This window comes from Lonchura striata, chromosome 7, assembly GCF_046129695.1.
Source record: "Lonchura striata isolate bLonStr1 chromosome 7, bLonStr1.mat, whole genome shotgun sequence".
NCBI lineage: Eukaryota > Metazoa > Chordata > Aves > Passeriformes > Estrildidae > Lonchura > Lonchura striata.
Genome location: NC_134609.1, coordinates 13487694 through 13511193, shown reverse-complemented (window position 1 = coordinate 13511193; position 23500 = coordinate 13487694). Strand labels below are relative to the sequence as shown.

Sequence of the window (23500 nt, the reverse complement as noted above, 5' to 3'; positions counted from 1 at the left end):
AATTCATTCCACAATTCAACGTTTCCTTCTACTGCCAGAGCAATTTGTATCTGCCAGCACATAAGTTACTTTTAACAGGTGAACTAACTACTAGCTTCACAATCCAAATAGTTCCAAGACCTCCTCTGAGGACAGAGGAGTTAAGTGGGTACACAGCACATATCCACTATCATGCACAGCATATTTGTTCCACTACCATCCCGTCCCTTGCCCAATACCTCTCTCACCTTCATGAGCTCCTGGAGGGATTCAAGTTGGAGAAATTTGCTTTCTGTGATCAACTTCTCAGGATCACATTGCTGCAAAATACAGAAAAAATAACTGTTCATCTGGGGGTTGTGGAAGGCATACACACAGATCCTCCAGAAACACATCATCTTCACAGGAAAGACACAGATAGTTGCTATCTGGAGAAAACTCTTTACAACTACTTTGCTCTTTAACATCAATTACTTTTAACAGACATGATCTGTGCTAGACAGATTTTATCAGATGATTTCTCTGACCACACAGTGGTCAAACCCCAGGTTCAGATTTTGTAGGCACCATATACCTTTACACTGTCTTGGAAAAGATTAGTTGTTTGAGAATTCAGTAATTTGTCTTTAAATATAGGACTGTGATGTCCAGGGCAGATCCCAGCCTGAGGAATCATTCCTGTTTTGATGTGTTAGTACCTTTGTGCACAGAAACACAAAAGACTGTTTAGCTGTCAATCCAGATACGCTTCTCTGTAGATTCTTTCAGTTCTTAAGTCTCCTGTTACCTGCAATACTGCCAAGCAGCATGCATATTTATGCTTCTGTTGCCTGTTACCCACATAGTATTATCACCAAGAAAAAAAAACAGGTTTTTCTTCAGCCTATAGGTTACCTTTATGCACTCCAAAGCTGCTCGCTTTGCCTCCTGTGTTTCTGTAGATGGCCCTCGCATACCAGATTGCTCTGTCCCACTGAGGGTGAGCCAACTAACAAAACTCAGTACTGTTGATTCACCACTGCAAATCAGAAGACACCAGCATCAGTAAGAAAATAAGAAATCACATTATTTTCCAGCCTTATTTGGTACAAAAAAGACTGGCTGGGACATCTGTGCCACTCACCGGTTGGATGGTGTCTCCTCACGCTGTAGATAGATTTTGCCATTAGGATCCACAAAGTCTTCAACCTGGAACACAGACCAGGACATGCATATGACCTCCCCAACCACATTATATTTCTCTTAGTGATGAAACACTGCACCAGACAGCCCATATGTGTGCAGTCAAACCCAGCTCTTCACGACACTATCCTGTTAGTACTAAGTGCTACTCTCATCTGGTAAAACCAATGCAGTGCTCTAGCACTTCATGCCTGTAAGCATTTCCCTCTTCTGCACAACATTCAAAATCTGTTCAAGTAAAATAAATGCTGGAATTCCTCAAATCTAACAAGAAATAAAATGGGAAAAAAAGAAACAAGCTACAAAAGAAGCTGCACACAACTTGAGTATTATACCTTCACAGGCTTCCAAGTTTTGTACATACTTTGTTACCAAACAAAGTGTTAACAAAGCCAGGCCTTTTCAAGAGAGCTCTCCTACTTTTGGAACTGGCTCTATGAAAAGGCAGCTTCCCACTGTCCTGACTCTTCAGTTATCCAGCTGATTATTACCTCCACCATGGCCTTGGGCAGCAGCTCTGCTCGGAAAAGCTGTAGCATGGCCTCCATGATGTTTTTCCAGCCCTCTCGCAGAATGTCACCATGGCGATGGGCCAAATGAAACACTGTCTTTGCTGCAATATGGGCCTTGGGATTACTTCCAAAAACAGTGGGCAGGTTCTCAATAGACTGCAGGAAAGAAGAGGCAGTGGCAATCAGTCAGAAAGAGATATTTTCTTTTCAACAGAAATTAGGGCAGATGATTCAGAACTGGTTGTGGGAAAGATAACAATTCTCTGTACAATGCTTGGATAACTCCTCAGCTCACATTCACTTTGCACAAAAAGAAGGACAAGGTAGCTTACCTGATACAAGTTGAATCACAGAACAATCTAGATATAAACTCCCCAAGAATAACAACTCAGAACATTTTGAAAAAGCACTTGCTGAAAACCCACTAATTTATCCTGATACAGGAACTCCGCTCAAGATCAAAGCCTTCTACAAAAAGTACCACATCTCCTCTGGAAGCAGCAGTTGCTCTGCTGTGCTGTTAAAGAAGGAAACTGTGGCCAAAACCATTACTTGACTTGCAAAATTACTCTTACCACTACCTAACAGCAAGACTCAAAGTAATTCAATCCTGACATGGAGTCTCTGCCAATGATTGCTGCATCTCAAATCCTCATAATCTGTTCAACGCACTCACAGCTTTTCAAAATACAAAAAGCCTGCTAAGTCACTGAAACCAATTAAGCATACGCTGCCAAAACAAGGAAAAACCAGCATCCATGTGAGCTAATATCAAACAGTGTAACATGCTCCATGATTCTGCAGTCACTTAAAATCATTGCAATCTTCCTTTTCAGAAGAGATGGGCTTTGCCATTCTCTTGTTAATGTGGACAAAATCCATACTTATCTCCTCACTGTGAATGGAAGAGAAGACAAGGGATTGAAGGAGTTAGTGTATCCTATCTCAGATATGAAGTTCAGAGAAACTAGCTCTTGCTTCAGCCAAACTGATGGAAAAACTGTTATCAAAGTGGGTCTTTGATTTAGAAGCAAACCCCATTAGAAGTGCCAATCTGAAATCTGGCAGAAATGCAAAAACCAATTTGGGTTTTTTCCATTGTTGCTGTAGGGATACTACACGAATACCTGTATCTCTGAAGTGTCAGGGTGCAAACAGCAATATGCCTGATTGTGCACTGTGGCAAGAAGCCATATCACTGAAAACAACACACACAGGTTTTGCTGCTACTTACATACCAAGTCAGTATGAGTCTTAACAATGGATCATGAAGTGGGAACTCATTCTTCCTAATCACTTAAAGACATTCCATGTTCCTTTCCATTTCCCTTCTTTCAATCAAAGTGGCCATGCATAGCAATTGCAGTGCATGGAGAGGATGCCTGCTTTGACTCTTCAGTCCTCTGAAGATGGCTCTTCCTTTACTTCCTCCAGACTCTTAAATATTTGTTCAGTTATCCTATTTCACTACTGTCTCCAAGCCTTACAGGAATTTAGGACAGCAGAAAGTAATCAATGTACTTTGAATCTGGCCAAAGATAAGAACTCAGCCTTCTTCAAATCCAGAAGTCCCTGATTCTATGTCATCACCAAAAGACATGTTTACTTGATTAACTCAGACCTCAGACTGCTCCAGATTCCAGTCTCACAACTAGATGGGATGCAGCTGGCAATAACTGCTGCATCTGAGGGTTTAGTCTAGTCTAGTTGCTTCTGCTGTGTAAATCTGTGTCAAACTGTTTCATGGTAGACATTCCTCTGCTTGTGTTACCTACTGGTAGTCTCAAGGTCTAGTGTGCCTGAGGATGACTGAATACTGTGTTCTTTACTGTTGTGAGCTGTGGAGGAAGAGGGAATCTAAAGCAAACCCTCCGCTTGGGATTTCTTTGCCTTTTAAAAAATTCACCTGTCTTGTTCACCTGACATCATCTTGTTTCCCTTTCCTATATGTGTAGCAATTCTGTTCTCCTCACTGTGGGTCTTGGACAGGTTCTGAGAGCAATACTGTGAGATCCTTTGGGAGTTCTGACCCCTTACAGGAATTGCTGTCAGCTACTCTTAGCACAAAGCACAGTCTGCCACACACTGTCTGTTAAACATTTTGGGGAAAAACAGACAGATGTTGTAACACAGAAATAGATTTGAACAATAAAGCTTACACTAATCACAACACCTTGAGTTTATTCTCATGGTACATCCCAAAGAAAGAGTCTTCAGGGCTTGCCAAATGTGGGGCTAATAGCTGATCTTATTACCAGAGTCCACACCCTAACTAACAATTCAATGCATTTTTTTTTCTAACCCCTTTATGTTTATGCTGTGCATCTACATAGCTCCTACGCTTTGGAAGTACATCTCACAAAACAGTCCCCCTTGGCACTGCATAAACCCTGTAATTGAATAGTCAGTATCTGAAATGTATGAACTTGCTTGGGATCACAGGAAGATTAAAGTCTCTTCACATCAAATAGGTGAATAAACAATTCTACACCAAGGCATTCTGTTCTGCACAAACTGATATTTATGAGTAAAAGAAAATTTGCATATTTGAACTTGTCCTATGGAAGTCCAGATTCACTACACATTTCCCATTACTTCCTCCAGAAAACTCTAGGCAGGGGCTGACAGATACATATATATACAACGATAACTAAAATAAGCAAATATTGCTGCTTAACAGAGGAAGAGAGCTCCAGTGTAGTAGGAGTCATGCTTTTTTCTGCCTCTTTGCAAGCTTACCTCACTGCTGAGAGCTGTAAACTTGCAGAGAGAAATTATGAGATTGTCAAACACATCACTAAGGCCATAGTGAGCAGAAATCATTGCACATTTCCTGGGAAAAGAAGAAAACAGAAAATAATGTACTAAGTCAGTACAGGCAAGTCTGTCTACAGGACAGTAAATCTGACACCCTCTCTGTTGACATTTTAGACCTTCCTCTCCAGCCATGCATAATGAATGCTTATGTATAGAAGTGTATTATTATTGCTTAAATAAGCTCAATCCTTATCCACAGATACTGATACTTGTCTATGCTGATGCAAGGATCAATTTAAAGAAATTAGTCTAAACAGACAGACCACTTGCACCTGAGCATTATATCCAACCTCCTGTCCTAACATAAGAGAGTTGCTGAGATTGATGGTAGTGTTGAAGTCCAGTTTCCAAGATATCATGGTTACAGCATTAAAACATTCCAATAGAGTTGCTCACAGATGGCAAGTATGTGAGTACTGGTTATCTTGGAAGGAAAAAAAAACAAAAAACCACATCCCATTCAGCCACAGCTATGGGATTATAAACATGAAAGGTTTTGTTCCTACATGGAGATTTTGTCAGCATCACTGTGCCAGTTGAGTGACTTTTCCCCCTCACTTCTAAACAGCCTAGCTGTGTCAGTAGGTCCTTTAAATGTAACCAGGTTGGAGTTTAAAAATATGTACCCTGGGCACTTTAATCTATTACAGCACAGCAGTCAAGCCAAACAGTGACTGGCAAGCCAGAGAGGCCAGGATGGGATGAACTGACACAAATGACAGAACACTAGAGAATCGTAGGTCATCAAAAAGTGCTTTTCAATTGCTAGGAAAAGCAATATTTGATATTCACTGGGATGTCTCTCCAGCAGATAAACAAGAGCCAATGGTCCCACTTTTACTATTCTGGGTCTTTATGAAGGTAAGAGTCACCTGAAACCAGAGATAGCCTTCTGGATTATTGTTTCTTCTAAGCTCTTGTCAAAAACATAAGAAAGTGCTGCAATGGTGGGTCCCCATGTCATGGTGAAGAGGTCATGGTCATAGCTTCCAGGAGGCACGTGGAGAAATATTCCCTCATCAGTGGCACCACGATGGAGCAGGACATTCCAGATATAGTTTTCCTTCACCAGACCCGTCTGTTCTTCTGGCATCACTATCTCATCATTTCTACAAGGGAGGAAAGCAGAAAGATTGAATTTTTCATTCTGAGCCAAACCTAACATTTACACAGTGTCTTTCATTACGTAGTCCCAGAGCTAAGCAATACCTATTCTGAAATGATTTTGCCAGCTCCTGAAACATTCTGTTTTCCTAGGCCTCCCTGCTTTGCCTGTCCTTCTTAGATATCCTGAATATAAAGTCTGGTGGTTCTCAGAATCACACAGCAGCAACTGTGTATAATCAGTATTGAAGAAGCAGGTGCTACTGCTACAAGTGCAAAACACAACACCTACTGCCATTAAATGATGGGAAATTCTGGACAGCACACTGACAAAGCTTCAACCTCCATCCAACTCTCACCCTGTTAGAGTGCTCTCTTCATACCACTATTCCCAGTTAAAATTAAATCGTTACATTCAGTCACCCAGTAGGCAAGAGTATCTTTGCATAAGAATAATGGAAATATTCATATTTTAACAAAATCAAATATTAGAAAGGAAAGTAGTATGAAATTTAAAAAACCAAGAAACCAAAAGTATGATGGGTGATTTATAACCAGCATACCACAGCTCCTTACTCTAACTTGGATGAAGCTATACAGTAATAAAACAATTATGATTAATGCCAAATCCTGCTTGCAATCCTAGACTAAAACACACAAAGCCTAATTTCCTACTCTCTAGACTTGGGTATCAATGCACAAGAGAAAATCCTTTGCAAATTACCAACTAAGTGAACAAGAGCCTCAAAGCCACTAAGAATAGCAGATTACAGCAAATATGAAGAGTCCTTTCTGCAACAATCAAAAAATAACATACTTCAATTGCCAAAGAGGCAATTTTCATGTGCTAACAACTATAAAAATTGCTCCTGATTTATGCATAAGAAATAAGCTATTCTCAGCTTCAGGTGCTGGCATATTTTGACAAGAGCTGTTATTACTGGGATAATATAGGGAAGTAAGTTTGCAGTAAACAGTGCATTATTTCTAAAATTTCATATATGACTGAAATTACCAGAAGCAAGTGAATTAGTTTACTTGGAAGGTTTCAGGAAACGAAAATGTGGTCAAAAGTGAAATGCTAAGTCCCTGAAAAGATCACACACTACTTCATAGAGATGGCAGTGTTATTTTTTCCCCTAATAATACAAATAAATAGTTCCTCAATCTCAACTATGACACTGGGGCAATCTGAGATGGAGCAATACTGAAATGATACATCAATTATCCTAATCACAGACCATACTGGCAAAGCTGAAATATCTGGTGAAGGGGAGATAAAGGGAAATAGACTGGGATAGAGGCACTGGGTAACAAACATATGTGTATATGCTCAGTGTAATATTCAAAACATTAAGAACATCCTCAGGGGAGAGAGGCCAATCAAAACTAGAGCTCTGTTTGAAAGGTAGAGCTACATCTTGAAGAATTTCCAGATATTCAGTACAGGCATCACCCCACCTTCCTGCAGAAGGTTTAAAAGGGAGGGTTAGCCCAATCACACTGCCCTGCTTCCAGCACCAGCTACTGCCTGCCACTGCAGATGGAAATCTGCTGAGACTCAGTCACATCCTGTCTCCTCAGAGATGTAATCCTCTCAGCTTCAAATTGGCTGGGCCTGGATTTATCGATTTACTGTTTTTTGAGCTGTTATTAAAGCTTCCCACCCAAAGCTAGCTTGTGCACTTAAGGGCCTAAGCCACCAGGAATTCTCCTCAAATACTGCTCTGTGTGCCATAAGCAGTATTTGTTAAGCAGAATATGTTAAACAGAGACCTGGACACATTGTGTCAGGGCACAAGTGCTGCCCTGGGGATGAGATTATCTCTTGAACCACATAAAAAGTTCTAAAAAGCTGTAAAGGCCTGGTCTGGAGAATAAAGCCTTCTTAGATACAGCATTTCACATGTGCTAGTCTTGCTCAGCCATTATTTTCCACATTCACAGAAGTAACAATTTTTAAAATTTATTTTAAGATCTGGTTTAAGCTACCATGGCAAAAATCCAAGATACAAATCCATGTGCTGTAACAGGCTTGTTTACCACAACCTCACATGGAGCTGGAATTTGGTCTGTGACAAACAGGCACATGACTGGTGAGTCTCTCTCCATATTTTCCAGGTATCTCACTGACCCAATAACTCTGCTTTGCTCTCTGCATACATGGGGATGGGCAGGTTGAGTCTTACTTGATGGCATGATACATGTCTTCCAGGATGTCCTGTTCAAAATCTTTGCCTCCATTCACACCTTTCAGGTTCTTCCGAAACTCCTGAAAAAAGTTACACCAGCATTAATTCCTGGTATCTGCAACTTTGACTGTTTGGCTAGGATCAGTACTCCACTTCTTTTTCATGGGCCAGAAGGAGATTTTCCTGCATTCTTCAACACGAAGACTCAAAATTCAAAGGTAAATTATATTAGTGGGAGTAGTGCACAGCATCTCCTGTCTATGCTCACAAGGAAAGAGCAGAGACACAACACGTGCTTAGCTGAGGCTGGACATCAGAATGGAAGGCCTGTACCACTGCACTGGCACTCACATGACCTGAACTCTGTAGAAGCCCACAGCAGCAGAACAATCTTCTCTATGTTACTATGTCTGAGGATACGGATTGCTCACAGAAACACAAACCTCTTGAAGAATTTGCTAAGAATTTGCTGTCTCTTGCCTACAGCTACTCTCTCAAATTGCTCTCTCCAGCTTACTGTGTACATGAGTGAAGAAGGCCAAAGAAAAGAGACAATGCTACTGAGATAAAAAGAGATACTACACCGTTTTCAAAACCAGGGAAGACAGATGCCTGCACTGGAAACACCTACCTCCAGAGTCATTGGGACATTCTGCTTGCGGACATTGTGGTTGTGCTGGTCAGTGTTCAGCATAATAACTGCATAGGCCAGGGCAAAGCAGGCATCACTATTTGCAAATGGAGACCCATTTGATTTCTGAAAGGCAAATATATGCACAAATTAATCCTACAGGAATGGTGTTATCAGTGACCAAAACAGCCATTTTCCTAACCACAGTACTGAATCATCTCTGGGACAAACAAAAATCTCAGGTTCTGGCTCCAGCTTCTAAAAAGCAGCCCAGGAATCTAGTTACCACTGCCAGCTCCTACAAAACAACAGCTGCTGCTTGCAGAGCACAGTTATATAGACCATTTGATCTGACATGTCCACCATGGCAAGCAGGTGGACAAGAAAGGACACAGTTTTGAGCTTTCTGTAACCAAGTACACACCCTCCAATGTTCTGTGAAGGCTTCTAACAGTCTGTGAATTACAGGTGCCTCTCCTGGTAATCTAAAGGCCTCTAGATAAAGTCGTAAAGCTTCATCCAGCCTTAAACCTTGGAAGCTGAAAGTCCTGTAAAAACAATGAATTCAATGAGAACCTGAAACAGGATGGGAAAGGTAGGATAAACTTAATAACTACAATCTTGTTTGCTTAGACAGCAGAGAGTAGGGTGAGGAGAAAAGAAAGGAAATATACCATGAACAGCCATGGTATACAATAAAGGAGAGTAAACAATCTTACAAGTGATTATGTACGTAATTATCTCTCCAGTCTTCCTGGAGACTGGCCCTGCTGAAAGGCACTCAAATATCATACTTATATAATATATCTAAGGTGTTACCATATGCAAGAGATGCACAGAATTAAGGCATGGAGTACAGAGAGAATCAAGTGATAGAAACCCAATGCCTCCAGGAACTACCTATTCTACTGCTTTATTTATTACTAAACTCTTAACTTTCACTGTTTCCTGACTGAAGAGATACAGAAGCATACTCACCCAACAAAGCTTTCCAGCAAGTCTATGTTCTTACGGTCACTCACAAATTCCCCAATCATCTTTTTGTCCAGGCGAGGATTTTCCCGTAACCACCTGGCCACTTCATTGTTGTCAATGGGGGTGGCAAGAAGGTTTTTCTCCTGCAGAAACTGTATCCCTTTCTTTGGTTTTTGGTTGAACTGCTCTGTACCGGTTATCAGGAGCTGCAGGAGACATTCTGATAATTACAGCTTGAAGTGTTTTCTCATTTTAAATTGTTCTTGGCATTTGAACCAAAAACAAAACAGAAGAAAAATCAGCCTCAGCATGATCAAGTTTACTGTACTGTGTAACCCAGGAAAAAGGCTAATGAAGGACAGAAAACCTGCATTCATCACAAGGTTTTACCATCAAATAGCACTGGACAGAGTAAGCATGAGCTGCCATCTCCAAAAAGCTTTAACATCTAACCAAGCAATAAGCTCCACTACTTCAAATGCCTCGCTTGCTCTCATTTGTAAGCACAGCAGATAAACCCCAGGCAAGTGGCAAGATCAGCCCTACCCAGTTACAACAGCAGCACTGCTCTCTTGTCCTCTCCTGTCCCTTTGGCTCCAGGTTCTCATAACTACCTCACCATTAGGAGACAGGCAGCAAGAATCCTCAGCACTTATTCAACATGTGTAAGAGATGGTCTCAGGAACATCAGGTATTCCAGCCTGACAAGGTTATTTGTAGATGGGAAGAGCAGAATACATATTTGGTTCTGAAAGGAAGTAATCTAATCTGCCCTCTTAGGAAACTAGACTGTACCATAGTCACAGTGTAAAGAAACAACTAAGAAAGGGTTAACTGAATGTTCCTGGTGATGTTCAGAAAAACCAAAAGCACAAACAATGGTATGAACTTTACTAAGGAACCAGAATAAATGTCAGTTCCCTGTTAGCTCCTGTCATGATCAGACTGCTAGCAATGACCTAGTGAACTAAATTCGTGACCATCATGATTACTAGCTCCCCTGGGTTTCTTAGTACTTCAGAAGCCACCAACCCTCTGGTCTCTGCTTTCCCTGCCTGGGTGAGCATCCTCAAAACTGCAACGAAACACAGACCCTGAAATAGCATAGAGTGCATGCTAAGTCCACAGACTTCCTAAAACCACTTGAAAGGAGACTGGACTGGCAGTTTGCACTGCATTTACAATCAGGTCAGTCTTGTGCTTCTTCCACCACCTTTGGCAACATCAAAGAAAACTTTCTGTTTGATGCACAATTTGTTTTCTGCTTTTATTTAGCTTTTTTCTTCCTTCCAATTTGGTAATTTTCAGTACTTCAGAGGTTAAAGGAAGTAGAACATGCTGGTGCCAGGTCAGCATCAACATAACTAAAACTGAGAGTTTGTTGTGCCCTGTTTATGTGCTTAGGATGAAACCACTAGGAGATGTAGAGTCAGAGAACAATTCTCCCTAGGCAAACTCAGAGATTTATAAAGATTTGTAACATCTTCCTGCCCCCTACTCTTGATTTCTTCTAAACTTGTTTTCCAGCAGAGGAAAGACAGAGAATTACCAAAGGTTTTCAGTTAGAACAGAGGAAGCACTATGCAAGCCCCCTTCTCAGCAATGGATTTTCACATAAGTCCATCAAGCAAAGTTGCTATGAAAGCAAGATTTAGGGCAAAATTCAGTGGTTCCTTGGAATACTGCACTGATGATCACTTCCCCTCACTGTCCTTGTGGCTGGGGAAGCAAGTTACCATTACCCCACTGCAGCACTGTGTTGCAGGTAAAGAAAAAGGTTTCCAAGTACTGCAGTAAACTTCCTAGAGAGAAACCAATGCTTTAAATTACACTCAGATCCAGAGACTGCCAGAGTCAATCACAAAGCACAGATTAGTATGGCAGCAGAGGAAAGAGAAGTATTGTATTTTCTTCTATTTCTGATTAAGTTTAGACAAATATGACCATCAATCCATGACAAAAATGCAAAATAAAACCCCCTATGCTGGAGAGAGAAGCCAGAAGCCTTTTAGTCAGATAGAAATAAAAAACCCTTTCTCTTTTTACCACCAGTAAATCCTTCAAAGACTTAATTTCTTTTCTCCTATATCATCTCCATACCCACAACTAATATGGCCACTCATGTTTCATCCAGAACATGCATTATTTTCATATTGAAATTTAGTAATCTCTCACACCTGAAATGAACCTACCTTATGCATATGTTGTGCAAAGAGAACAAAATATGTACAAAGAACATACGTGAATGGAAAAAATCTGAAGAAACGTACAACAAAACCCAAATAGTCCCATGTAACCCCTGGGGACTTATGATATATTCACCCACTGTCTCTGGAGGTGAAAGAGCAGGCCAGTACCAGGTATTTGACACAGGACAGCAGATAAATACAAAGACATTAGCATGGAGTACTTTTACCTACACTAGGCCTAGACTAGAACCACTCAGGGAATGGAAAAGTTGTATAAAGTTTAGACTATAACTTGGACTAATAAGGTTCAAGAAAACAGACTCTGAAAAGAAAGAGTGGCTTAACCACAACCAAAACAATTTTTTGGTCATCCTTATGACAAAGCAAACACAGGAATTACCAAATCAGAATAGCAGACCAGTTAATTTCTACTACAGGCCTCTTGGTCCGCTCCCCATTTACATCTTTGATAAGAGTAGTGAAGATGCCTTTTTTGATCAATGTACTTGATTATCTCCATATAATAAAAATAAAATCCAGAGACTTTCCCACCCAGAAATCAGATGGACCTAGCTTACAAACAATGCCACAAAATTTCCCCAAAACCTCTTGCAGCTTTCAGGACAACTAAACCAGAACAGGTAATAATCATTGCTGTCTCTATAGTGTAGCAGGATTTTCAGTGGCTGACTCTTTAATTCTGATCAGCAGAGACCAGAACTCAAAATTTCTGAGGTATGACCAGTCATGTAAAGCCCACATGGGATGGGAAATGAGAACACTCAAAGATCCACCTGTAGTGTATTTCAAACCATACCTTCTTTTTGTTCTTAATCTGCATAAGTTCCTGAGGACTTGGAAGGACACAAGAAAATCGAGTAGGTTTCCTGGGGGTACTCTTCTCAGCTGGAATGACAAAGCATCATTAAAGTCAAACCTATCCCCAGCATAGCACTCAGACATGAGAGTGTCCCATAACTTTCAGTCATGGAGTCTTTGCTGCAATATGCTGTCCTGCAAATGGCAGTCACACTTCAATTCAATTACTACATTCCTCCCACCCACATTTCCTTCATTATTGCATAGTAGCTTCTTGCCTCAGACAACTTCACACAGGCACAAGATTTATTTTTCTGGCTATTTTGTCTATTTACATTACTGATTTCCTGGAGAACCCCTAACTTCCTTCAAAACTCTAAGTACTGCTATGAATTCACACACTTTCGACACAAAGTAACCCATCAGATCTAATTCCTCATGCAAGACATGCAACACCTAGTAGGCATAAATAGCTCATATATAATAAACATACATTCACCATATACCTCCTTCCAGTTTTGAACACAATAGCTACAATGGTCCACACTATAGCAGGACTGTCAGCAAATGTCAGGACCACTCTTAGGATATAGACACCCAGGGTACTGCCAAGGCTATTACCTGCTTCACTTCCTCCTTCCAATTCCATGCAGCTCTCCTTCATCTGGTCAGCCATAAGGCACCCACTGGTGGGAGGACATGCCCCAGCTGGCTCTGAGACTGCACTGGAAGATTTTCCCTCACTGAATACTCTCTCAATATCTGTAGAAGTTAAAACAAACAAACAAACAAGCAAGCAAACAAACAAAACCCACAAAAAAATCCCAAACCAAACACCCAGAGAGAAACAAACCCAAAAGCCAAGGAAAAAAGCTATCAACAGAGAAATAATCACTCTAAATTGAACATGTGCTTGAACCTTCTAGTAACCACGACTTTGCAGTATCAATATTTTGTCTACATGAATTCCATGGCATACCCTCATTCTATTGTGATTGCCAGTCTTGACACGGCCTTTATATAAAGCTTCATGAGAAACAAATTTTGATCTCTGCAGATTTTACAAACAGCAAGGTTATTAACATCAGTGTGTAGTTATAAAACATGCAACAGGAAGACTGAAAACATGTATTTAAGGAGTTCACTATGTCAGCAACCAAAATGAGATCTCAAAGTTTAGCACAAGACTAAGCTTAATATTAAAATATCAAAGAATGTATTCTTACTATTGCTTGTTTCTTTGGTGGTGTTGATGGTTTCTGGGCTGGGTTTGCCAACTTCCTTCTCTTGTTGATGTATATTACTCAGCACTTTAGCCTGGCAATGTGCCTCAGTGCTATCTATCACTGTCAGCAATGCTTCCAGAGACAGCAGATGGACAGTATACAGCTGTCCAGAAACTGGAAAGGCATTCTGGAAAATAACATGTAAGTATTTGTCAACTTTCATGTCTCTCTCACCATGACAGGGCAAGTAAATTTTCCCCCACAGCTTGAGGAAGGCAAAAAACTAGAACAGAACACCCTAAGCTTTCTAGCTTGTATTTAATGGTTTATTTGCTATGACATTATTAAAGCTTCATGACTATTCTTTTTCTCTTCTGCTTCCAAATGTTAAAGGCCTTCCTCATCTCCACAGCAAACTCACCCCAGACCCTTTGAGTGCTCCCCCTGTTAAGTGCTGCCCTGAGTCACCAGCTGCCCCTCCCTGCCCCTTCCCGGTTCAGCACCTTGGAGAGCAGCTTGGTGAGCTCCTCGAAGAGGTTGGCACAGTAGTAGTCACAGTCGTAGTTAATGTACAGCTCAGTCACAAAACTGGGAATCCTCCACAGCTGAACAATGGCTTCCAAAGCCATCTCCTTCATTTCATAGGGCATCTTTGGGTTTTCCACAGCGATTATTTCCATCAGCTTCTTGATATACATCTGGCAGAAACACAGGGCAGCTCAGTTTAAGGAAAGAAAAAAAAGCAGGATAGTGAATAGCTTTGAGGACTGCAGAGGGAGATTTAAGCCTCACCTTCCCCCATAACATTCCATCTTTAATGATAGCTCATTCTGAAGGAGGCTGTAAAAAGGTTTCAAAAAGTTCTACTATTCAGTGCACCTGGATCTACAGCTCTAAAAAAAACATTCTGAAGGCAGGCAGCACAGTACACCACTCTCTAATCCAGACATTTGATTTTCCAACAGAAAAAAGCCTACACAGCCTACCCATAACACTGAGTCATTTATACAAACATAATTTGACACTTAGACTCTATTTTATTGTCCAGATATATGCATTTAATTAAAGGCAAATAAACTATTATGAGGCACCCAGTGATACTCAAAAAACTCACCTCCAGTTGGAATTTCAGATGCTCTCTCATGCTCTCAAAGAGAAGAAAGCACACCCTGAGGGAGGCTGCATACAGATTGAGCCGTTCAACACTCAGTAGCTGAACAAGAAACAAAAAGAATTTTAAGAATTACAAAGGCAAGTCATTATGTTCTATAAGTAGCAGTACTAGGGCACTGCAGGCATCATCTACAACCAACCAAAATCCACACACTGTCACCCATAGCAATGATATTTTAAAAAACAATCCCTTATTCAACCTTCTGGCCCTACTTTCTGCCAGTGAGGATGAAAATACTTAATTCTCATCTGTGCATGGTAACACTTTACTTACTACAACTTGGTTCTTTTGCCAAACCCACAGAGACTCTTAGTGGTGAAGGAGTTTGGAAGAGGACCTGCCTCTGAGATGACCCCAGTGCAATTAATAGCTTGGTATCTGCCAAAGGTTCTGCCTACTACTAAGCTGATAACTTACATCCATAATTACCTCAAAACAAATTATATCAAAACACAAAGTTAACCCACAGTAACAGTTCATTCAAATCACACTCATCCTTCTTGGCCTTGGTCTGCAGAAAATAGTATGACAACCTCTCTGGCTTTGCAACAGAGCCATTTGCTACAATTCAGAACTCTCATTGCAGTGCAGGAGAGAGCTTGTTTGCAGACCTGCCAAACCTCACAATACTAAACTTCAATACACTGATGGAAATTCGTATCTGACTCCTCAGTGCCATAGTCCATGCAAGCATAAGCCAGACTCACCTGAAACAGGTGCCGGCACAACTCCTCCTTCACGAGTCCCAAGAGGGACTGACAGTTTGCAATGGGTGCTGACTCCAGGGCAACAGTCAGCAGCTGCAGCCCCATGTGGATCATCACCTCAGAGTTGTGGCGGTCATGAGGGTTGGTGAGTGAGATGAGAAAGCGGAACAGTTCTCTAATACATGGCAACCCATATGGGACCAGAGCTGCTCCTAAACAAAAAAGAGAGATTAGCAATCTAAATTTTCGTTTTGCTTTTCACAGGTGCCTAGCAAGTGTTAAAAATTTAACTGTTACAGGCCCACTAAGGAATAGGAGCTTATCAGTCTCTTAGCAGGAAATGAAATATAACAGTGGAAATGAAGCAGGACTTTAGCAACACTGCCCACCTCTCACCTTCTTTTTGGGAAGACTGAGTAAAACGTACTCCCCGGGGATTTACATAGTCCATGTCATGAACTGAGGCAGAGTCAGAATGTTCTGCTACAGATGTGCACTCCTCTAGGACTTCAGGGATAGACTCAACAGAAGCTGACTGGACCTTCTCCTCCCTCAGGCTTTCATTCTTCATTGAAACATCATTTGAGGATGAAAGAAGCAAAAGAAGAGTTAAGCACTAGACAAGTGAAAAAAAAAAATCTCAATTATTTGCAGTTAATCTGTAACTATTAAAACAACACAGATCATTAACAAAAGAGTATCATAAAAATAAAATTTAAGAGAAAAGAGAGCCTCTACATAAGCTGCAACCCTCTTTACCCTTCCACTTATATCAAGTTCTTATCTGCTTTATATAACTCTAGGTTGTGAGACTAAGGACTTTACCTCAAAAATACTCCTATAACCTTTCAGTTCTTACTGCCTCTGAGGAGAAAAATTTTGGTCATTTTTTAAAATGCTATACAACTTCAGCACACTTCTGTTTAAGCCTTCCTAGCATTTCTATAATTCAAAATATGAAAGCTCAGAAAAGTTCCCTGTGGCTCTATGAACCTCTCAATAGCATTTACTGTTGTGGGGAGAAGTGATTGTGCTGGGAGTTGGAATTTTCTTTGCAAATTATATTCATGTACCTGGAGTTCAGGCTGATTTTGATTTTCAGTGACTTTGGCCTCATTTGAAGATGTTCCTGCATTAAGTCCCAAAGAAGTGACTTGGTCCAAATCTGTCAGGTCTTCCTTGGATGTTGTCTGTGAGGACAACTCCAACCCACTGTCTGTAACAGGGCTGACCGCTGATGAAACATTTTCTGAGCTCCCAGAGGAGCTGGGAGAAGGACCATCTATGAAAGCAACTCCACTTGCTGATGCAAAACAGAAGCAAAATGATTAGTATTGCTCTGCCCCTCAACAGACAAATTCATACATTAAACACAGCAACAAATTCTTTCATTACTACTTCACACTACAAATAATCTCAGCAGCACACTAATGTGAGAACACAGATAAACTAAGATCTCTCTTGCTAGGTATTAATTAATTAAATAGATGAACACTGGAGATACTAGCAGCTCTCCAAATTTAACACAATAGTTGGAGTCTGACTCAGCAAATTAGCTAACCTACATAGTTAAAGGGTGCAGAGGAAGTAGGAATCTGAAGAGAGTCTAAAAGGTGTACTTCAATACACTGGCACAACCACTTTAAATACTTGCATCAAGTATTAATCATTCCTTCACAGTGAGACTTTTGATTCGATTCTAAAGCAGGACTGATTTCTTTAATTCTTCCTAAACAAATTAAATTCATTACAGTTCAAATGGATCTGAAATATGAGCAGTGAAGAATTTTTACTAAATTCTGTCTCTACATATGAGACAGTGCTCCAAGAATTTAAGTGTTCCTTACAGAATCACAGAATCAATTAGGTTAGAAAAGACCTCTGAGATCGAGTCCAACCTATGACTGAACACCACCATTTCAGCCAGACCACAGCTCTGAGTGCCACATCCAGCCTGTCCTTAAACACCTCTAGGGACTGTGACTCTATCACCGCCCTGGGCAATCCATTCCAGTGTTTAATCACCCTTTCTGTGAAGAAATTCTTCCTAATGCCCAAGCTAAGCCTCCCCTGGAGCAGCTTAAGACTATGTCCTCAAGTTGCCCTTGGCTCTCCTCTTGTCACTGCTCCTGTTTCTCATTCTCTTCTATCTGCTGCATCCTTCAACTCCTCTGCACCACATGGCTATCCACAACCTCAGCCACTTTTCCAGGTGCTCGTGCTCTTTTGTCCAAACTACCCCTAGGGAGGCATGCTGAAGGCATAGAAATGCTGACAAGTTATCTGCAGGACCATGCCTTTCTGATCAATATGTATTCAATTTCCTGAGAATTCTTTCTCCTGGACCTGAAAAGCTATGATATGTTTTATTGCTATAGTCACAGAGAACTAATATGAAAAGAATTAATGCAAAATAATATATTAGGAGAAATGAAATAAAGATAGAGTCAAAAAAGCTGTAGCATGGATGCTGTCTGTTCTCTTGAAAAAGATTGCAACTTACCTGTGGTATTAGTAGCATTGCCCATTGACTGTTCAGTCCCAGGAGAGACCTTAGTTACATGTCGAGGAGGCCTAGGTGATCTCTTCTGCTTTTTCCATTTTGATGATTCACTCATTCCTCCAGCTCTCATTTTCAACTGAAAACCAGAAATCCTTAATATCAGTGTTGCAAAACTACATAGCATAATGGATTACACAAGCCAACTCACAAAGGCTGCCTCAAAGACTTTAAAGTCAGGCAGTGGCACTTAAATATACCACACAAATTAATCAGCACCTCAAAATCATGCAAACTATCCCTTAACTCCCCACATATTAGCCAACTCCACACCTAAGTCAAGGGACAACTAACTCATGACTCTGCTATAATATATACTTAACAGTTCAATTATCACAACACTACCTATTCCCTATCAATACCTCCCAACTTTAAATTAGGATAAAGAATTCTCTTAGACCTACACATCTCAAATCTCTTGGAAGCTCCTAGACTTCCAAAGGGGATCACTTAAGGTATCTAAGCAAGCATTAGTTAAGTTTGACATGAAGCTAAAATGCCACCATCTATATATCAAGCTGGAAATGCAGCATGAGCATGCTGGAGCTCTGTCACTGGTCTCTTACCTCAATTCACTCTTCATCTTTGTAGCAATGCCATGCTCACATTCCTCCATGCTCACTATTAACAAGTATTTCTAACACTTCACTTGCTATTGACACATGTTACATTGCAAATACCACCCTTGTTCAGGAACAAACCTCATTCTCCTTCATCTGTCTTCTGTCATGACTTCTCTTCTAAACCTAACCTTAGCTCTTGACTACTTCTAGTTTGTACACAGAACTTTGGGAAAACAAGAACAAAAACAGGAGCAGGGCAAGACTGTGTGGCACTTGCTGCATAGGACTGCTATTTCAGGCATGCAGAAATGCTCCAGAACTTCCTAAAAACAGTATGGTATTTAGTCACATGGCTAATGGCCCTGGCCAGCATGAAAACTAGTTCCTTACAACACAAGTTTCTCCAAGTGCAGGACTGCATGTACTCTTGTGCTTGGTAGCTGCAGTCAGCTTTTCTGATGCTGCCGCCTCCTCAGTTTGGGTGCAAATTTAAGCACTGAACAGGTATCTTGCATGTTGTGGAAACCATTCAGCAAGTTTCAGTACCAGGCTCTATTCAGTATTCTTCTTTGTAAATTTATCACAGTTAAGTTTTATTTTGGGCTATAATATTCCTTATTTCTTGTATCTCTAGCATCAGATTTAACTTATGTAGAAAATAGCTATATTCTTCAGTGTCTTCCTTTTTCTGCAACTTACCTCCTTCCAGCTACTACTACTCTTAAACACCAATAAATAGTCTAGGTTCCACTACTGTTTTTCCTTCTCTTTCAATTTTCCAGGTAGAATTCTAACTCCCTGTATATGGCCTCAGCCTGTACTTCTTCCCATTTAAACAAAGCTTGATAAAATGTTTTATCCCACTGCTGTAAACCATTTGTGTAACTATTCTTCACACCACGAGTTGTGTTTGTTTGATGACTAATCCCCAGGTTTAAGCTGTGCTACAGTTTCCTTGAGTGTGCTGATTAATAGATTCAGAATTACTTTCAAATATTGTACTAAGAATCTTCTAAATCACAGCTTCTGGCAAATACATTACAAGCACACAGCTAAAACTAAAATTTTGCAGATGTCAAAATATTTTACAATGCTTATGGATCACAAACCTTTTGTGTCAAAATTATCACCTCTCTCATCTTTCCTACTTACTGCTTCATATGGCTATATAAAATGTGTTATTTTTGATTCTTGCCAATTTCTTAATCTGCCAATTTCTAAACTCTGAGCCTTAAATACTACCAATAGCTGCATTTATTAAAGGCTTAAGCTACAAATTAGATCAGAAAGTTTTACCTACCAGCTATTACAGAAATAGCTGTATTTTTTTCTCTTTTTTCAGTAACTTATACAGTAAGATCTGAAGATTTATGGTTCATCATACCAAACTACTTTCATTAGGAAGGAAAACTGGAAACATTATATTAGACCAAAAAAAAAGAATCCGTTTCACACAGTATCAAAACACATTGCTTCTAGCTACTAAATGCTGCTGTCATTTTTTGCCAGGTTAAAAGTTACTTGCAGCAGGATGCAAAACTGAATCACCGAAATGGAGCTGAGAGAGTGACACAGGCTAACCATGTACCACTCCTTTTGTCCTCAGTCATGCTCCTGAGAAACACCTAACGTTTGAAACATTCTATCAGACAATACAACCTATTTAATTACCATTTCTAATCTCCCCTTTCATACAACACCAAATATCACCTCGAACCAACACTAGCCCTTTCAAAAAAGCATTTTTCCTTAGACCCAAAATCTACCCTCTGCGACTGTCCTGTGTTTTAACTTCCAAGATTGCATCTCGAGCATCATAAGATTCAGGCCCATCTGTAATCATTCTAATGAACCTGCACCATCTTTCAGAGACTGAGCACAGCAGCTTCATAGGGATGGGAAACAGCAGAGTCATGCAAGCAAGAAGACTTACTTGATTTTTAAAGATTCCAAAACATTTAATCAGACCACAAATCATTTGGACCAGAATCTGAGTTTATTTGACCTTTTAAGGTGTTCAGGGGTGGTTTTTTTTGTTGGTTTATTTTTGGTTTTTTTTTGTTTTTTTTTTTTTTTTCCTTGGGGTGTTTCTTGGGATTTTGGTTGGGGTGTTTTTTGGGATTTTGGTTGGGGTGGTTTCTTTTGTGGATTTCATTTTTTGTGGTTTTTTGTTTGGTTTTTTAGTTTTTTGGGGGGGATGGGTGTGGGTTTTTTGTTTGTTTGCTTTGGGGTTTTTTTGTTTGTTTTGGGTTTTTAGGGGGGAGGGAGGAAGATCTTTTTTTTTTTTTTTTTTGCAGGGAATGGAGGGGTGGGTGGGATGAGACAAGATTACCCAATAGGTCTTTTCCATCTAATACCATCCAATCTCCACATTCTATACAAACAGGTATCCTTTTATTAGAATTAATAAAAGGACTACTTAGGACTACCCATAGAATTTTGCCCTCCCTCCTTTTTCTTTTGCTATCTCCTTTTACTTCAATGCAGCAAACTATTGCACAGCTTCAAAAACTTGCAGAAGCAAACAGAAATGCTTAATTAAAACATTTCACCAGTGTCAAGAGGCTAAATGATGTTTTATCAAACACTGAATTTGGGAATTCTAAAATAATACATGTATCAAAGGACAGCAAAGTAACATCATCCCTTCTGGATGTTCTTTGAATTAAAAAGTAACAATCTCACATCTCTTTGCTTTTAATGTTAGCATAAAAAAATGTAAAAAACACTTGTACAGTTTACCTTCAACTAAAAGTAGTATTTCTAAATCTTGTTTTTACCTTCAACTCCAAGGCATCTCCCAGTTTCTCATTGTATGTTAACACACTGAAATTTTAAACCTAACATTGCCTTTTTGATTAAATGCTGCAGCTAAATGGCATTTAACAGATCATTAACATATCCTGACTCTTACACATTAACTAAAACACTCATTCCCTCTTCCATGCTTGGTAATATTAGAGTTACATTAGCTTTCTAATCATCAACATCCTTGAGACTACATTAAGCTTGTATTTTTGGTGGTAAAAACCATTTGATGTTGGTATTTAAAAAATATTTTTAGAAATGAGAGGGAGCTCAGAGGTACTGTTCATTCATCTTGGAATTCTGTACAGATTCAATTACATTTATGTGAGTTACTTTTGCATAAAGAAATGTCCACAAAATTATAGAAGAAAAAAATTACAAGACTACAAATGCTTCCTTTGATAGATGAGGTTTTACAAATAAAACCCTAGCTAAGGTCTGGGAAGGTGAAGAAAAATTTAATACTACAAGTTTCTTTTTAAAGGATCCATGAGATCTCATTTTTCTACAAGCCACCTTACCTGTACTCGTTTGTTTTTCCATAAGATACTGTAAGCCTCAAGAGAAAAGGGCAGGGGCCAATGATTAGTAATTAAAGTGATTACACTAAAACATGAGCTCATTCTAGATGCAGCATGGAACTGGTCAGCACACCAAGTAGCGTTCAAGACACAAAAGCATGCAGAGAGAACGCAGTCCACGATCCGAATCCTGGAGACACCAAGGCAATCCAGTCATCTCATTTATGTACCTGCCTGTACTGTAACAACTAATGAAGGTTATTTGGTGAAATGCATTTACACATCTTAGGCAACTATCAACAAAATCCACCCCAAAAATCTGTGAAAATTCAGATTTATGTTCCTCCTCACTCCCAGAGCAGAGCCAAACGTTTACCTAGAACACTTTCTACTGCAAAGGGAAACATTTATTAGTCTTTTTTTTTTCTGTGTAACTCTGCATAAATCTGCAATTCTTGAGCCACTACCTTTCAAACTATCCTCTTTGTATAACTATTTTGTCTTAGACACAGGACAAAAGAGTGGCATTTCTAAATGTTCTGTTCATCTCTGTCTGGACTAAGTAACATTAACGGCAGACAAAAATTAAAGCTACATTAAGTTTATGAAGCAACATGGAAAACTGAAAACTGTTCTAAGTTAGTTTTTCAGGGTTACCATGATTGATCCAAGCCAAATAATCTGCATGCCTACAGTATTTCTATGGAAGTATCTTCTATGGGAATTAGCAGGTACTAACACATTTTGTAAATCAGTTTGGCCCCACTGATCCGCCATTAGCATATATTGTGCTGGGACACATACTTAAATTCAGTAGAAACATGAACAAAAGATGTTGAAAATATACAGCAGTCTCCTTGAAAAAAGTTTTAGAAAGCATTGAACTCTGTGGCCCTGTACCAAGTAATAAAGCTCAGAGATTCACCTTGACTAAAATAATTTTAAGGCATGCTGGGTCAAAAGACTTCTCAGGTATATGGAGGAGCTATGTGTATAATTAAGATCAACAGGCAAGACACACAACACTTCAGAGACAATTTTTATATTTCCTTTTTTCAGGTTTTCACTGTCAAATCTTACCCATGCCCTCCCACTCCCTTCCTCCAGAGGATGCTGTGATGGTGTCTTAGGTGGCACTCACCAAGTCAGTGAATGCCGCAGTAAAACAAGGGTCTCTCCCTCCCAAGCCTGCCCCAGCTGCAGCCACAACACTGCAAAGCAACCACGGCATGCACTGTCTCCAGAAGCCATGCTGCGTCACATGGGTGGAGGGAGATTTGCTGCACACAACGTAACTATCTCTCAGGTGGTGTTTACAAGAGAAGGAAGAGGGAAGTAAGGTGAGAAGGGAGAAAGCGACCTTCAGGTTCTTAAAGATCAATACCCTCTCTAACTGGTTCAGGGCTTTGGGCTGTTCCCCACTACTTAGCTCCAGTTTGTTGAGGAGACCTGAAGAAATCTGTGAAAGATAGGCAAATGCATGGTTTAAACAAAGCAAAATAAACCCAAAGAGAAGAATAACCTGGCAAGTGCAAGGCTGC

At 40.0% G+C, this 23500-nt stretch overlaps 1 protein-coding gene across 6 annotated transcripts in view; it reads right to left on the bottom strand.

Moving 5' to 3' along the window:
• GBF1 (golgi brefeldin A resistant guanine nucleotide exchange factor 1) overlaps window positions 1-23500 on the bottom strand; it is a 99960-nt gene that overhangs the window by 9697 nt on the left and 66763 nt on the right. For 2 of the 6 annotated variants that reach the window (XM_077784608.1, XM_077784607.1), the window contains exons 9-29: window positions 23344-23418; window positions 21960-21995; window positions 18011-18146; window positions 16581-16810; window positions 15904-16072; window positions 15508-15719; window positions 14741-14839; window positions 14130-14324; window positions 13627-13813; window positions 13022-13162; window positions 12399-12487; window positions 9396-9598; window positions 8842-8965; window positions 8418-8543; window positions 7784-7866; window positions 5363-5599; window positions 4413-4506; window positions 1653-1829; window positions 1103-1167; window positions 874-997; window positions 228-299 (exon numbers count right to left, since the gene is read on the bottom strand). In XM_077784608.1, coding sequence (XP_077640734.1) covers window positions 228-299; window positions 874-997; window positions 1103-1167; window positions 1653-1829; window positions 4413-4506; window positions 5363-5599; window positions 7784-7866; window positions 8418-8543; window positions 8842-8965; window positions 9396-9598; window positions 12399-12487; window positions 13022-13162; window positions 13627-13813; window positions 14130-14324; window positions 14741-14839; window positions 15508-15719; window positions 15904-16072; window positions 16581-16810; window positions 18011-18146; window positions 21960-21995; window positions 23344-23418 — 2874 coding nt within the window. The remainder of the gene's footprint in view (window positions 1-227; window positions 300-873; window positions 998-1102; window positions 1168-1652; window positions 1830-4412; window positions 4507-5362; window positions 5600-7783; window positions 7867-8417; window positions 8544-8841; window positions 8966-9395; window positions 9599-12398; window positions 12488-13021; window positions 13163-13626; window positions 13814-14129; window positions 14325-14740; window positions 14840-15507; window positions 15720-15903; window positions 16073-16580; window positions 16811-18010; window positions 18147-21959; window positions 21996-23343; window positions 23419-23500) is intronic. The other 4 variants (XM_021547877.3, XM_021547886.3, XM_021547894.3 and 1 more) reach the window with 2 other exon arrangements.